We start from the raw sequence: 14,506 nt of genomic DNA on the forward strand, positions 1-14,506 counted from the left end.
GTTTCTAAGACTAACATTGAGTTAACAGCAGCGATGCGAACGCGGGAAGGGAAGCAATGCTGCAGAGAAGAACAGAAACTAAAGAGGCGCTGGTCTTCTTCCGTTACGTAGCTCGATAAATTCACGCTGACCAAGCAACCAACAATACAGAGGCGTTGAAAAGTCCACGTGGAAGGAAAAAAAGAGCGATAAATGATCAAGTGATTTGATTAATTGAGTCAATTTGATTAAAATAGCTGATGTGACCACGTTTTATCATCTTCTCAGACAAAAAATGTCGTTTATCATTTCCCAAAAGTGGCTTCAAGCATGTGAACAATTGGAAGTGATGAGAATGTTTCCAAATTAATTATGGACGAGATGGATGTGGCTGCTTTCTTGACGTTTTATTGGTGACAGTGGGCTCTGTGCTGTCGACTCACAACACCATATTCACATTTTATTGTTTCCAGCGAACAATTTGTCGTCGCTTCCACCCAAAGTGTCTGTTTTCATCACATCGCGTCTGCGTGCGTTTTAATAAAAAAAATCGTTTAACTTTTCCGTAGCGTAAGGTCACAAGCTCCGCGTCTTCAACCTCCAGGCGAGCGCTTAATAGAGTCTGGTCTTTAAATGAATCAAATCACCTCATAATTTATCACTCCGCATTTCAGTTCACATCCATTTTCATCACCTCCAGTTTTTTTTTCCCGCCAATTAATTTTTTGTTTCTTCCACGCCTCGGAGACGACAGCGAGCAGCTGCCATCGCAGTTTTATTCTCCAGATGTCACTTTCCAGCTCTTGTTTTATTTCAGGGTTGGTGCTGAAAGACAAACATCCCCTTGTCGTACAGATGGACCTTTCCCTGGGCATGGACTTAGAATAAAATCGTATCTCAGGTGTTTTTAGGAAGGCAAATCAACTGGTCCATCAGTCTGGCACACCAGAACCACCGATAATTAATCAACAGCAGAGATGTCGGCGTCTTCTTTTGTTTTTTAACTTGATAAAGACATTTGTCGGCTTCATTCTCACACGGCGCTGAACTTTGTAGTGCTTGCATGTCTATTGCAATCTAACCAAAGACCTGTATATTAAGAAATATGTTGGTGTCGATTGTTAATAACAGACAATTTGGTTTTATTCTATGAGTCTATAATTTACAAATAATCTCCTAATACTTTCCCACTAGGTTTCCTAAAAGCTGTATTTAATTTGGTGCCAATTACAGCGTAACAGAGCCTGTTTTCAATTACACGTCTAATCAATTAATCCTACTTTACTGCAGAGTTATTTTAGTCAGTGTTAGCAGCTCAACTGAATGTGCAAAACATATAAATAGGCAAGAATACAATATAACACAGTGTGTATGGGCAATAAAGTTATCAATAATCTATAAGTAATCAATAAATATCTATTAGAGCTTATGTTTTCCCTCTCCAGGAGATCTCTATTATTCCTGTGATTGGTACTTAATTACATAGTTACATCCAGAAAACTTCTAAATAAATTAAGTTAGTTTTGTTTAATTAATGACACAAACAGATGTTTTATGATTTAATCTAATCTGTTCGGGTCTGTGCACATCAATCGTTTTAATTTCAGAAGCTTTTAATCATCAATTGGTCATAAACTTGGCAGTAACACTTTATAATAACTCTCACTGATAAATGTTACATTTGTGGTGCATTAAAGTCGTAACGTAACAGTGAAATACAATATAACTAAAGTTAAATCAACTATTGATTTATCATGTATTAATCAAGTGTTACGGGAATAGTTGAAAATCTTTCTCTGTGGCACCCACACGAGAAAACTGACTCGACTCTCTGGACCAAACCATTTTGCGTCCACATGAATGTCGACTGGATCACAGCTGAGATCCGATCAGCAAAGACACATTTTAGTACCACGTGTTGTTTGAGAAGCACTTGAGTTCTGCACCATGTCCCTGCTGATAAAACATCATTTATTGCTGATGTCTGCAGCTCCCCGCGGGCCCGGTCCAAGGATGCGTTGCCCACAAGGAGGCTCAGTTTTTGGGTCACCCCCCCTTTGGATGAATGAGTCTGGAACCTGTGGCAGGAGGGAACATGTGCGGTAATGTTGGTGTGTGTGTGTGTTACTGTGCTGTATCCTAATCCATCACCTGAATGTAGTCTCAAACAAAAAGGTCATGTGCTGTGTGTAAGTGTGGTGTGTGTTTTCAGTTTTCCGTGTGTGTGTGTGTGTGTGTTTCTGGTGCAGCAGAGGTCAGACCACGGTGCTGTAGGGGCGCAGCGGGGGAGGAAACATGTCCGAGGGGCCGTAGAAACTCAGAGGGGAGGAGCCCTGCGGGTTGGCGGACAGCGGGAGGGAGACGGACGGGTTCTCGTAGTAGGTGTGGAAGCCCAGACGCTCGCCTCCGTTACGCATGTTGTCTGTGTGTCCGGAGCGGACGGAGTACGGCGAGCAGGTCGGGCAGTGGTTGTGGTGCGAGCCCGTTTCCAGCTGGTCCAGAGAGACGGGGTTGATGGCCGTGCCGTCCATGGCGAGGGCGTTGCAGGCGTTGCAGGGGAAGTGTGAGAGAGGGTCCGCTCCCGCCACAGAGCCCATGTCCACCTCAGAATCATTCTTCTTACAGCAGTAATACTGCAGAGGGAGAGAGGAGAGAAGAGGGAGGTGCTGAGGTTCAGCTCTGTAATACGTGCAGTATTTCAGACATCAAGGGCTGTTAAAGGAACATTTCACATTGTGGGATATAAGCTCATTTGCTTTTCTGGCCAAGAGTTAGATAAGAGGATTGAAATAACTCTCATGCCGGTGTGTAAAATACAAAGCTAGAGCGAGGCGGCAATTAGACTGGCTTACATCTAAAACCATGAATTGTCCTTCTTACAGTTCTGTGCGCGTGACATTTTAACGAATAAGATAAAGCATGTTAATAAGTGGGCTTCGGAGGTGGCGGCGTGTTGGCCGTTTCCTCGTTTCCCACTCTGGATCGGCCATTGTTCTGACGGCCTCTTACTCTGGATGCCTGGAAAAAGTCCCGCTGGACTGAAAGCGCGTCAGTCCAGCAGCCCGTTATCACCAACACAAAAAGCCGAGTCCTCCTCAGTCGCATTGTTCTGCTTTGAAAATGACTGCAGCACACACACACACACACACACACACACACACACACACACACACACACACACACACACACACACACACACGCTCGGTGACACAGTGATACCTGGAGTCTACAGTAACAGAGCACTGCTACGATGCACAGCAGTATCACTCCGGCGAGAATTCCTCCGGATATAACAATAGTTCCCGCTGACATTCGACCAGCTCTCCATCAAACCCTTCAGAGGGAGGGAGGCAGAGATGAAAGCAAGAGAGAGAGAGAGAGAGAGAGAGAGAATTGGGGAAAAAAAGACGAGCTTATTAGACATCTGGATTTCAGCTGTGCTCGAGACCAAAACAGACAAATTTACTGCAGAAAATATTCAGCATACTCACGTCCAGCAAAGGTTTCTATAGCGCCTGCGAAGATAAGCAAAGAAGACTGAATTAGTCAATTTTGTGTAACGTCGTGATGTAACCTCAACTGATGAAACATGTTGTAAGTCATCATGCAGCTGTATTAAGACAGCTGGGGTTGCTTCAGGATTCGCAGATGCAGACGGAGAATAAAACGAACGGTGAAAGAAAGCCGACACAGAACCTACAGAACGGTTTTGGTGCTCGTTTATGTAGATTTAGGAGAAAACTGCAGGCGGGATGAACACATCGGATCGATACCACTGCTGTTTGTGTGCTAAGGCCACATTTACACATTGTTCAGAGAGTGCTGAGCTGACCACGATGTCTAAGACATCAGGATATTTGGTAAAAAGAACAAGAAATTTGTAGCTGGTACACCAAACATGATCAATTCTGCTTATCTAAAAGCATTTGTCCAAGCTGGGGCCTATTGTTGACAGATTCTGGGGTCCACTCTCTTTAAAACGACCAAACTCCATTGACAAAAAAGGTTATTTTACATTGTAGAGCACAGGAAGTTGCTGGTTTAACTCTTCCTCCATTGGTTAGTTGGTTTGCATAATTGAGTGGCTTTGGTGTTGAACAAAAAAGACGCACAATGACAAAAATAAGGTCAGGATTAAGGTGCAGCCATTAAATGGAAGTAATTTACAGGACTGACACACTGATGGCAGTTTCAAGGCTTTAGAAATAATAGCAGTGTTTGTGTTGTTCACTCAATAAAGTCACTAACCTAGATCTATCTAGATATTCTGTACCGGTCGCTCTAAGAAAGAGGATCAGCATCCTGCCACCGTGGAACATGCTGGTTCCGGTTACGTATCAGGATGTGCTTGAAGCTCTTACATAGTCCTGTCCCCCCGAATATTAAACGGTTTCTTTAATTCGTCGCCCTCAGGTGTGTCCTCGTGACTCACGATATGTTGTTTCAGTTTTTTATGAGTCGAGCAGAGAAAAAAAGTTATTTCGCCCGCTTGATGAGGCGAGCGGCGCCTGAGCTCTAATAGAGATGGACACTTACATTAGAAGACAGCGGGGGACGCAGAGCCGGAGGAGTGCGAGGAGGTCGGAAACCATGACAGGCCTGCGGAGTGTTCCTCTCAGAAAGCCTCCTCTCGCTGGAACTCCTGCAGGGAGAGAAAGAGGCGCCTGTCAGCGGAAGATAAAAAGAAATACAGTAGAGCAGATAATGATTAATGTCAGTGTGGATCCTTGTGGCTTTCCAAACTAATCAAGTGTTATTTCAGCCTTTAAAATGTCAAAAATAACGATTGGCGTCTGCTAGGAGTAATCAGAGCGTAAAGTAAACTTCAGAATGCTTATTTGTGCTCGATAAACAGAACGAAAACAGAGAAGTGTAAGTACATTCCCTCGATACATGGAACCAGCGTGTGGCTGGCTGTGGCTGTGAGACTGACTGTATCATAAATGTCAGATTAATCAGATAAGTTGTTTCAGCACATCACATCCACTGCTTCATATGGAATCTGATTTCACGCTGTGTCCCGCAGACATAGGCAACAAATGGAACATGATTAGACTCACGATGTGCAGAGCAACAGCGCCCGAGTGTGAGCGATTTCCAACAGGAGCACTTTGGACGGCTAAAAGACGTTTGGGGATGGGGCCGGATTAGCATACTGAATGCGGCGGCACCGAATGTGTGCGCTCGCCATATGGCCCTGTATATTGTATGCATCTGTGCTGGGACAGTTTCTGAATACTAAACCCGATTCGTACGTGCGTTTCGTGTCACTGCTACTGATTCAAAAAAAAAAAGAAGCTCCCTCTCAAAGCAGCCTGGGTAATTGTCATCCTGTGATCTCCCGAATACTGACACAGGACTCAAACGACACAGTCACCATGTGTTCACCACACGGAGGCGATTATATGTCCTTATATGTTCTCTCTCGGCGGCAGCAGACGGCTTTAAAAGAGACAGAGCTGAGGGAGAGCAAAGCGTTTTCATCTGGGAGTTAACATTTCTTGGCGGGAGTTATTTTTCACAACATTTTTTGACAAATTATACCGTACGACAACAGACCTCCCAGGGGCAACTTGCCACAGGAGATCTTTGTTGAAATGTATCCCGTTTAAATCAATCGAAAATAAGAAGCACGTTAGCCAGAACAGTCATTCTTTTTGCATCAAAGCTACAGGTTATGCCTTTTCAGCTGCATGCCGAGGTGTCCTTGAGCACGATACTGGACCCCACATTGCTCCTGATGAGCAGCTGGCGCCTTACACATCAGTGTGTGACAGTAAAGGGCTTCGAGTGGTCAGTAGACTGTGTGATGTGCGCCAGCGTGATCACATCATTATCATTACGTTACGTGAAGTGCGAAACATGCCGCGGTGCCAGTGAGCAGTGGGAGGCTGGCTGAGATGAGATAGTTGTAAGAGAGAAAGAGTCAGAGCAGATAGTTTGGAGCGTGCTGTTTTTTGTAGTTTTGATTATAGTGGGTTTTTTTGTTGTCGTGAGCACATTGAGCATTTGAAGACACTCTAACAAATAACAGCAGAATAAAAATGCCAATGTAGGCGGCGGGGAAATATTTCCATGCGGCTGAAACCATCAAAAAGGTGGAGAAATATTTGGTTGATGTTTCTACATTTCGAAATAGTCTGGATCATCAGTGTGTTTAGAGTTGTAATCTTGTAAAAAAGTGTGAAAAAACATGTCTGATTTTCAATTAATGACATAATTTCAATACTTTTCTCATTGAATGTTATTTACTGACTTACACCAACTTTAAAATTAGGGTTGCTGAGATGTTGGGGATTCGTTTAATTCCTTAAATGAGACCTTTGAGAACATGTAAGACACATGAGATGTCTGACATAGGCAGAGGAAAATACATAGATACTGCATCATCACAGTCGAGTGTTGGTACTTCTGCATTCCTCATGTGTTCGCTCTGCAATCCAGGTAAATCATCTTTAACAAATAGCTCTGACTGGCTGAGTCTCGCAGGAGCGGGGGAAAAAAAACAGAGTAAATAAGAAGAAATCAAGAGTCTGCCCTCATAATTATCTCCACAAATGCACCGCCTGGCCTCAAATAAGACCTGACGAAGTGGTCCATCAGACAGGAAGCCCTCAATAAGCTCTGCGTGAGAGAGATGGAATAATATGTGCCAACGTCTCCTGGTACTCACATTTAAAAACACCCAACACATAATCTAAATATTAACACGCTGCGAGAGAATGACCTTTTTATATCTGGCTACGTGAAAAGAAACTGCACGATTTTGACATTCATTTGGGTTAATTTATACGGTTGAGTTATCCATTTTTGAGCACTGCCATTATGGTAATTACAACACCAGGCGACTTTGTTTATCTACTGTTCGAGTTGATTAACTGAAACATCCAGATATTTCTCGGCGGAGGAATAACATTTAATTATCCCAATTAAACTGACGGAAAAAAAAAAAAAGAAATTGTCAGGCTTATTTCTCATTACTGGCTTATTAATGTAATTTCTGGAGACGCTATGAAGCTTTTTCGAGGCTGTAATTTGCTGTGAGTTTTTAGTCTTACTGCCTAATGAAAAAGGGCTCTGTCACTTTTGCTGTGTTGTGTTGTGTTGTGTTGTGACATCTCAGCCAGGAGGAGGTAGAAACAAATGTTAGAGTAAGGTGGATTCTGTTCTGTTGCTCCCTATAGGTTTCTTAAAAACCCCTCGCAGGGTTTGGGATCATAAATCTTTATCATTTAACATTGAACGCGCATAAATCTTTGACTGAAGCGCAGAGAGAAGTGTGTGTGTGTGTGTGTGTGTGTGTGTGAGCCTCTCTCTCTTTCTCGGACAGCTCGCTCGATGCGGCTTCTTCTATTGCGTCATCGTACTAAATTATATACACCACGGGCCACGATAATGTTGTTAAAAGCGATGTGAAGTCTCTCTCCTGCTCCCCGTTTCTCCATCTCCTCCCTCTCCAGCTCACTATCTCATCCCTCTTCAGGCCTCATTTCTCCCCCTCTCATTCACTCCTCCACTTTTACAATGTACATCATCTCCCCCCCCCCCCCGCCTCGGCTTTTCACGTTGAGCCGCTACAGCACATCTTTTTAAACGCAAGCTCCTCTGATGTACACGGACACAGCAGTGGAATCTCTCCAGACGCCCCCAAAAAATAAGTTATTCTGACTACCATGAGACCAAATTATGCGAGAAAAGGGAGCATCGAGGTAAAAAGCCTCATATTGGAGAGTTTCCAACAGACTGGAGAGAAAAAGACGGCGCGTGACAAGAGGTTTGGAGACTCGTTCTCTTGACGCCGTCACAGTTTCTTAACCAGCCCAGTTCATATATGACTTCAAGAGCTGTCTGATTTGACTGGGAGAGACGCATGCAGACATAAATTCAACAACCCCTGAGGTCTCAAAACAATCCCTGAAAGGAGTCGCAGGGATCTGCCAGAAAATCCCGTCAGTTCCGACTTGGACGAGCGACAGGGATGAACGGGGATCAGGAGGTCTCAGAGGAGGCAACAGGCGTCTGACTTCCACAAGACAAAAGCTGCTTTAAGTAATTATGTGTACGACTCCCTGGTGACCAGAGGACTCAAGAAAGACTGTGTGTGTGTGTGTGTGTGTGTGTGTGTGTGTGTTGGCAGCTCTTCGCTGTACAAGACAAATGTGTATATCTGAGATTTGTGGGGATTTTGACTGAAGCACAACAGCAATGCTAAGCAGGTTGGGGTGTGTGTGTATGTGTGTGTGTGTGTGTGTGGGTTGTGTGTGTGTGAGAGAGAGAGACAGAAAGGCTTCGTAAGTTGGGAAGTAAAACTGCTAAATTTTTTCACAAGTTGAGTCCCATTCATGTGTTCTGAAATACTGCAAACGTGTTTTTTATGATTTGCAGCGGGGAAAAAAGTTGTGGTATCGATAATCAATAATGTTTTATGAGCGCAAATGTGAACGTAATACCAGACTCAACACTTTAAATCGGCCAACACTTCGTGGATATTCTGGATGAATCCTGACAGCTTCATTATTGTGTTTGTGGGATTGTTTTACCGGCTCTTAATCATTTATCTGCCCGGATTCATCAGTGCCAGTCACACAGCTTAATGGATGCGACGGTGGAGCTGACTGATTGATTAGTCGATCAATCCATTACTGAACTAACTGGCAACTATTTTGTGAATCGATTCATAACTCCAGTCATGTTTCCAAGGAAAAAAATGGTGAACACTGTGTGGTTCAGATCTGGATCTTGGATGCTTTTACGTGAAAAACAAACGGGACAACTTCAAGGTTTGTAGGTCAGTAACCAATTTGGGCAAAAAATCAAAATCAATCAATAAATACATATGGGATAAATTGATATTTCAATGAACAATGAATTACAGTTTATGCCTGTAGCATAAAAAAATATACTAGAACTTCAACAACTGATCATCCATGAAAGATAAGGGTTAATTTATCTGATTGCAGCTTCTTAACTGTGGATATTTTCTAGTTTCTTTCCTCCTCTGTGACAGTAAACTGAACATCTTTGGGTTGGAGGACGTCACCGTGGACAGTCTGAACCATTTTTTACACTTCACAGACCAAAAAAACGATTTGATTCAACGAGAAAACAATCCAAATATTAACTGACAATGAAAATAATATAATACTCAGCCACCATATTAACAGAAAGAGTGATGATTATGTGTCACATGATTATGAGCCTGTGACTCAAAACGCTCAGATTAAAAGAAGAGCTCTCTCCCGGCCGTGCCTCGCTCTCCTTCACATTCAAAAATCCGTTGATTGGTGGGCTGATTACGCCTTTGCTCGAGCTACATCACCGTCTACCTTCGACCCTCGCAACGTTGGAAATGTTGAGCGGGGTGGAGAGGTTTCACCCTCCACTCGCGGTCCTATATTTAGCGGTTTTCGTCGTCTCTCGACACAGCGAAAAGCAGGAGATGAGAGGCAGCTGAGAGAGGTGTCATATTTTAATTTGTTTTCTCTGTGGGAAATGAAACGACGCTCGCAGTCAGCTAAATGCCAACGCACAGACACACGCGCGAGCGGCAAACACACACCGGCCACAGCGCACGCTCTTACACAACCGCCGGCGAACACACATCCCCCTCCCCCCAATCGAAAGTTGGAGAGGTAAAAAAAAGAAAGAAAAAACGCTGCACGGAAGTTTCATGTGGGCTGCTGATGTGGTGGTGATGATTCGAGTTGTGAAATTAAGAGGCCATTTTTTTTCTCCCATGCGAGGCCGGAGTGAGGCATGAAAAATTAGACGAGCTTTGATAGTGAAAGTTAATTAGCGAGCACAACTTTATCTGAAAAGTTGAGGGAACAGTCCGACATTCTGGGAAATATGCTTACAGGATTTCTTGCTGGGAGTTATATGAGAGGTCGCTAGTCTGATATCTTTCCGCTCCGTGTGAAGCAGCAGCCAGCAGTCGGTTAGCTTAGCTTAGCATAAAGACTGGAGGAAGAAAAGCTAGTCAGGCTCTGTAAACGCTGACAAAATGCCCCTTATTTCTTGGCCACGAGCAGAGAGAGGTCAGCGCAGTGGACAGCTCGGCAGGACTGCTGCCAAGGAACAGACAAGTGCTCAAAACCACTTCAAGGATACGTTCAACCACCGAAACAGGGATGTTGCGCCCAATCATGACCTTTTCCGAACCCTCACCAACTGATTTTTGTGCTAAACCTAACCACACCGTAAGCACAGCACTGCCACACAAGATGAAACTGAAAACTAAAATCTAAAAGACATCAGTACCAGCATATCCATTGTTTGCAGAAATGGACAATGCCAACATTTATTTCGGCAACTGGGTTGAAGTGGCTCGCTGAGCACGGCCAAGAAACATTTTCAGAAACTTTGGATGGAGCTGACTTTCTGTTTCTAGTCTTTGTGCTCAGCCATCTGTCTCCGTACTCCACCTCAGAAAAAAACAGAGAAAAATCTGGCTTCATGATTTCTCCGAGCACAAAGCGACGCTCGAAAATACTTCAAACCCATTTACAAATCCAACAGAGAAAACCAGCAAATCCTCACATTTTCGAGACAGAAATATACCACTTTTGATAAATGTCTTCAGGGGTTCTTTTGGTAGAAATGAGATACATATTCATAATTTTCTTTCCATTTATTTGAGCATCACCATGTTTCTACAGAAGCCCAGAACAGACAAACCAAACACTGACTCTATAGAGGGCCAATCATGTTGTCCACAGCCACCATGAAATTGGCAGTTTAATTCTTTCAGATTTGCACGTGTCGCAGGCTACACACCATACTGACATTTCTGCTATATGTGTCATATCATGTCCACATTACATGTTTAGGACTGTTGTATCTGGAGGGGTGACGTAGGTGGAGTTACTGGTGAGTAGGCTGACAACGCTGTTCGAGGTGGTGTTTCAATATTTGTAGGAGTGACACCACTGGATATTTTTAAGAACATCAAATTCGTGGTGCGTTTGTGGCGATTGAAACCGTTATTTTGAGCCAAAACTCTAAGTTTTCTCACCCTGACCAAGTGGTTTTTGTGCCTAACCCTAACCCGAGCGCGAGGGCAGCGTTGTTTCAAGATAAACTGAACCAAGAAATGTATTTGGGCGATTGGGTCGTTCTCCTCCATGTTTGAGGAGGGAAGGTGAGTGGAGGGGTATTCAGTTGGTTGTATATTGCAGCCTCACTCATAGATATCACTTATTCCTACATACTTAACCTTTAAAAGAATGATTTTAGGTCAGTCATCTAATCGTCTCCTGGCACACTGCCCTAATCGAAGTCTTTCGTCTTTCAAACTATCTCGTTATTGCAGATAAACAGACAGAATATGAATAACTTTTTAACCGAGGCGGTGCTTTATGTACAGAAAATCACTTCTGAGAGGCAGAAACTCATCTGTGCTAAATTTCAGGCCCCATTTGGGAAGACATTAGACGGAGGCAGAGTCGTTATATGGCTGAGTTTTAATTCATTTTAAAAAAGGGAAAGAAGCGGAGAGAGGCTGAGAGATGGTTTTCACAACAGGAGGTGGATAACGAGGGAGTTAAGAGACGGAGCGAGAGGGCGGCAGCACCTGAGTGGCTCCCTCATAAATCCACTCTTAAATAATGATATGAATATTTCGTTGAGGTGGCCCCTCCGACTTTGCGCTGGAAAAAAATCACAGCGAAGTCCCTGCAATTTTAAAGCCCTGGGGCTTCAATTATTCAAGTATCATTCCCCTTAACAATATTTTTCCATCACAGGGCGATTTAGCCAGGTAGTAGAATCGAGACTTCTCTGCCTCGTCCCTGCCCCTGAAAGCACTCATCTCAGCGTGTGAGGAGAGGGAACACATCCACATCTAGGACAGAGACACCCCGCCGCTGGAGGGAACAAAGACAGCAGAGAGTTGGAGGGGAAGGGAGGGAGGAGGTGGATGATTTCATTTTTCAAATAGTCTAAACGGAACCCAGTCATCCGTTTTTTTATCCGTGCGAATGACAACACACACACCCTCTCAGGTCTGCTCTCGGTGTCATAATTACCTCTGTGTTATTTGTTTTGGATCGCTTACGGTTGAATAAGCTGGATGTGTGGACTGAGGGAGAGGGGGTTAAACCAAAAAAAAACTAAAACTAAGCACCCAAAAGAGCTGAAACACTTTCAGTTACGCACAGTTCGCCCAGAGCAAGATCCCCGAGGTGCAGAGCAGAGATCAGAGATCAGAGACGCCACATGAACAGCCTCGTGGCAAAAAAAAAGGTTTTATACACCGCAGCTGCCTCCCTTTTGACCTTTACTGGTATTGCAAACAGAGTGCGCGTGGAGAGAAACCAGGCGAGCGAGCATGCCCAAACGCATCCATACCTGTGGAAGTCACCATCTGGGGGATAGCATCCCTTTTTGCTGCAAAGCCCCCTGGGAAAAGCAAAAACACAAAAACAAAACAGAGACATGACATCAGTTGTGAGGGTTGATGCCAAGGAGAGGAGCCTCCGGGCCCCCGAACAGCGTCTGATGGAGTTATCTTCATTCACGTTAAATCGCCCTCACGTTCACACAAACATGCAAGAGAACTGCTGGAGTTGAAACTAATCCCACAACACACACACACACACACACACGGGAAGACAGGGATGAATTATAGATTAAATCTGTGTAAAAGACATAATCATGCAGCTTTGTGGTCATTAAAACTCTCTTTTATCAGCCAACTCTAAATTAATTCTCATCAGAAGGAATAGAAAAGGAAGATTAACCCATTTTAAATCGATTTGATCACCAGATTATGCTCTGAATTCAAGGATGCACATGATTGGAACTGATGTCCGAACTACAGTATATAAATATATGACCTCTTAGCAGACGAAAGGTGATAATTGAGCTGGATTGGCGGCTGGAGGTCAATTTGGCAGCTGTTACATCACTGATTAGCCTCGTTCTCAGCCAATTAAGCGGATAAATTGATGCGCAGAGCCGTCAAGTGGCGCGCGGACGGACGGGCGGCTGCAGGAGCCGACGTGCCTTACCTCCAACACTGAAGGAAATCTCGGCAACCTGTTTGAGAGAGCTGCGGTCCAAGTGTCGGCTCCACACGCGATAAACTCCGCTCTTCTCCTCTCTTCTCCGCTCTTCTCCTCTCCAGCGCCGGTCATTAAAGACGCGCTACAACCGGAACCATCACGTCATTATCCGCCGTCGGTTATCCCCTCTTCCACCCCCCCGGTTCACTCACAGCCAGGTGCCAGCAGCGAGGGGCCTGTGGGAAATCTCATGGTATCCTCCTCCTTCTCCTCCTCCTCCTCCTCTTCCGCCTCTTCCTCCTCTATGAAGCGTTGGAGACGAGGCGGCGGTCCGGCAGCTGCGCGTCATCGCCACGGCACGGCCGCGTCCTCAGCGCGGCGCCCCGGAGGGGGGGCGGGGGTCGGTTTGGCACAAGCTGCCTGCCGGTCCCGGTGGGGCGGGGTGGGTAGAACTGCAAAAGAGGGGCGACTGCTTCAGCTGTAAACCGCGTGATAACACTTTACAGGTCTGGATGAGAGGTGGTGGAGGTGGTGTTAGGGGGGAGACAAGGGGGGTCGTCACCAGCCAGAGATGAAAACCTGCTGGAATAACGCGCTAGGGGAGTGAGTGAGGGGGTGAGTGAGGGGGTGAGGGGGGTTCACTGCCTTTGTTGGGGAAACATTTTGTTTCCCTGACTCTGAAATCTGGAACCTGGAACTTCCAATGATCCTCCTGGCGGCAGAGATCTCCTAACAAAACCTCCCTGCCCACTAAATTTCATGCATTTCTGAGATATCATGACAAAAAAACCTGAAAACAATACCACAAGTTGAGGTAGTCGTGGGAATAGACAAGTTAGAATTGCACGCAACAAATTTAAAGTAACATATTTTTTAAAGGCTTTTGTATTCAGGGGGGTTTAACTGGTGCAGCTGTCGGAGCTTAAAGGAAAAGTTCACCTGAGAATGAAAAATGCAGGCGTCATCTACTCTCCCTGATGCCGGTGGACAGTCAGGTGAAGTTCCGTCGTCGACAAAACATTTCTGGAGCGTGACGGCAAAACAGCGTTCTTCTAAACAACTGAAGTAAATGGGGACTCATTTTTGAAATGTAAGAAAATCACTTAAAGAAACAGGTAAAGTGGCTCCATGCAGCTCGTCTGGCGTAATCCAAGTGTCCAGAAGCCTCATGATTACAAATTGATTTTGAAAGACCGTCTTCAGAGTGCTAACGCTTGTAGCTTAGCGGCAACAGTGAAGATTAAGGTATTAAATGACGCGTTTAAATCAATTTGGTATCATGAATCGTCAGGAGACTTGGATTGCGCCTGACAAACTGTGACTCCAGTTTCATTTTGTGGGTGAACTTTTCCTTTAAGTTTCACATTCGCCCCCCCCCCCCCCGACTGTGCTGCTGCAGTTAACGATCTGAAGAGGACGATCATCTCTTCACCTCAGATTCGTGCAGCTGAAGGATTATTTCATAAACCTTTGCCATGCTATCTTCATCTTTTCTAATTCCCCCTGAAGCAAACGGAGCTCGA

General features: G+C 44.7%; 1 protein-coding gene across 1 annotated transcript; it reads right to left on the reverse strand.

Moving 5' to 3' along the window:
• Nucleotides 1–957: 957 nt before the first annotated feature.
• LOC115597234 (protein FAM163A-like) lies at nucleotides 958–13,462 on the reverse strand. The gene is made up of 6 exons (XM_030442987.1): nucleotides 12,990–13,462; nucleotides 12,328–12,378; nucleotides 4,516–4,621; nucleotides 3,471–3,494; nucleotides 3,199–3,313; nucleotides 958–2,612 (listed from the first exon to the last, which is right to left on the reverse strand). Exons 5-6 carry the CDS (start codon nucleotides 3,289–3,291, stop codon nucleotides 2,235–2,237), a joined length of 471 nt encoding a protein of 156 aa, XP_030298847.1. The 5' UTR covers nucleotides 3,292–3,313; nucleotides 3,471–3,494; nucleotides 4,516–4,621; nucleotides 12,328–12,378; nucleotides 12,990–13,462; the 3' UTR covers nucleotides 958–2,234.
• Nucleotides 13,463–14,506: the final 1,044 nt, after the last annotated feature.

The sequence above is a fragment of the Sparus aurata genome, chromosome 16, assembly GCF_900880675.1.
Source record: "Sparus aurata chromosome 16, fSpaAur1.1, whole genome shotgun sequence".
Taxonomy (NCBI): domain Eukaryota; kingdom Metazoa; phylum Chordata; class Actinopteri; order Spariformes; family Sparidae; genus Sparus; species Sparus aurata.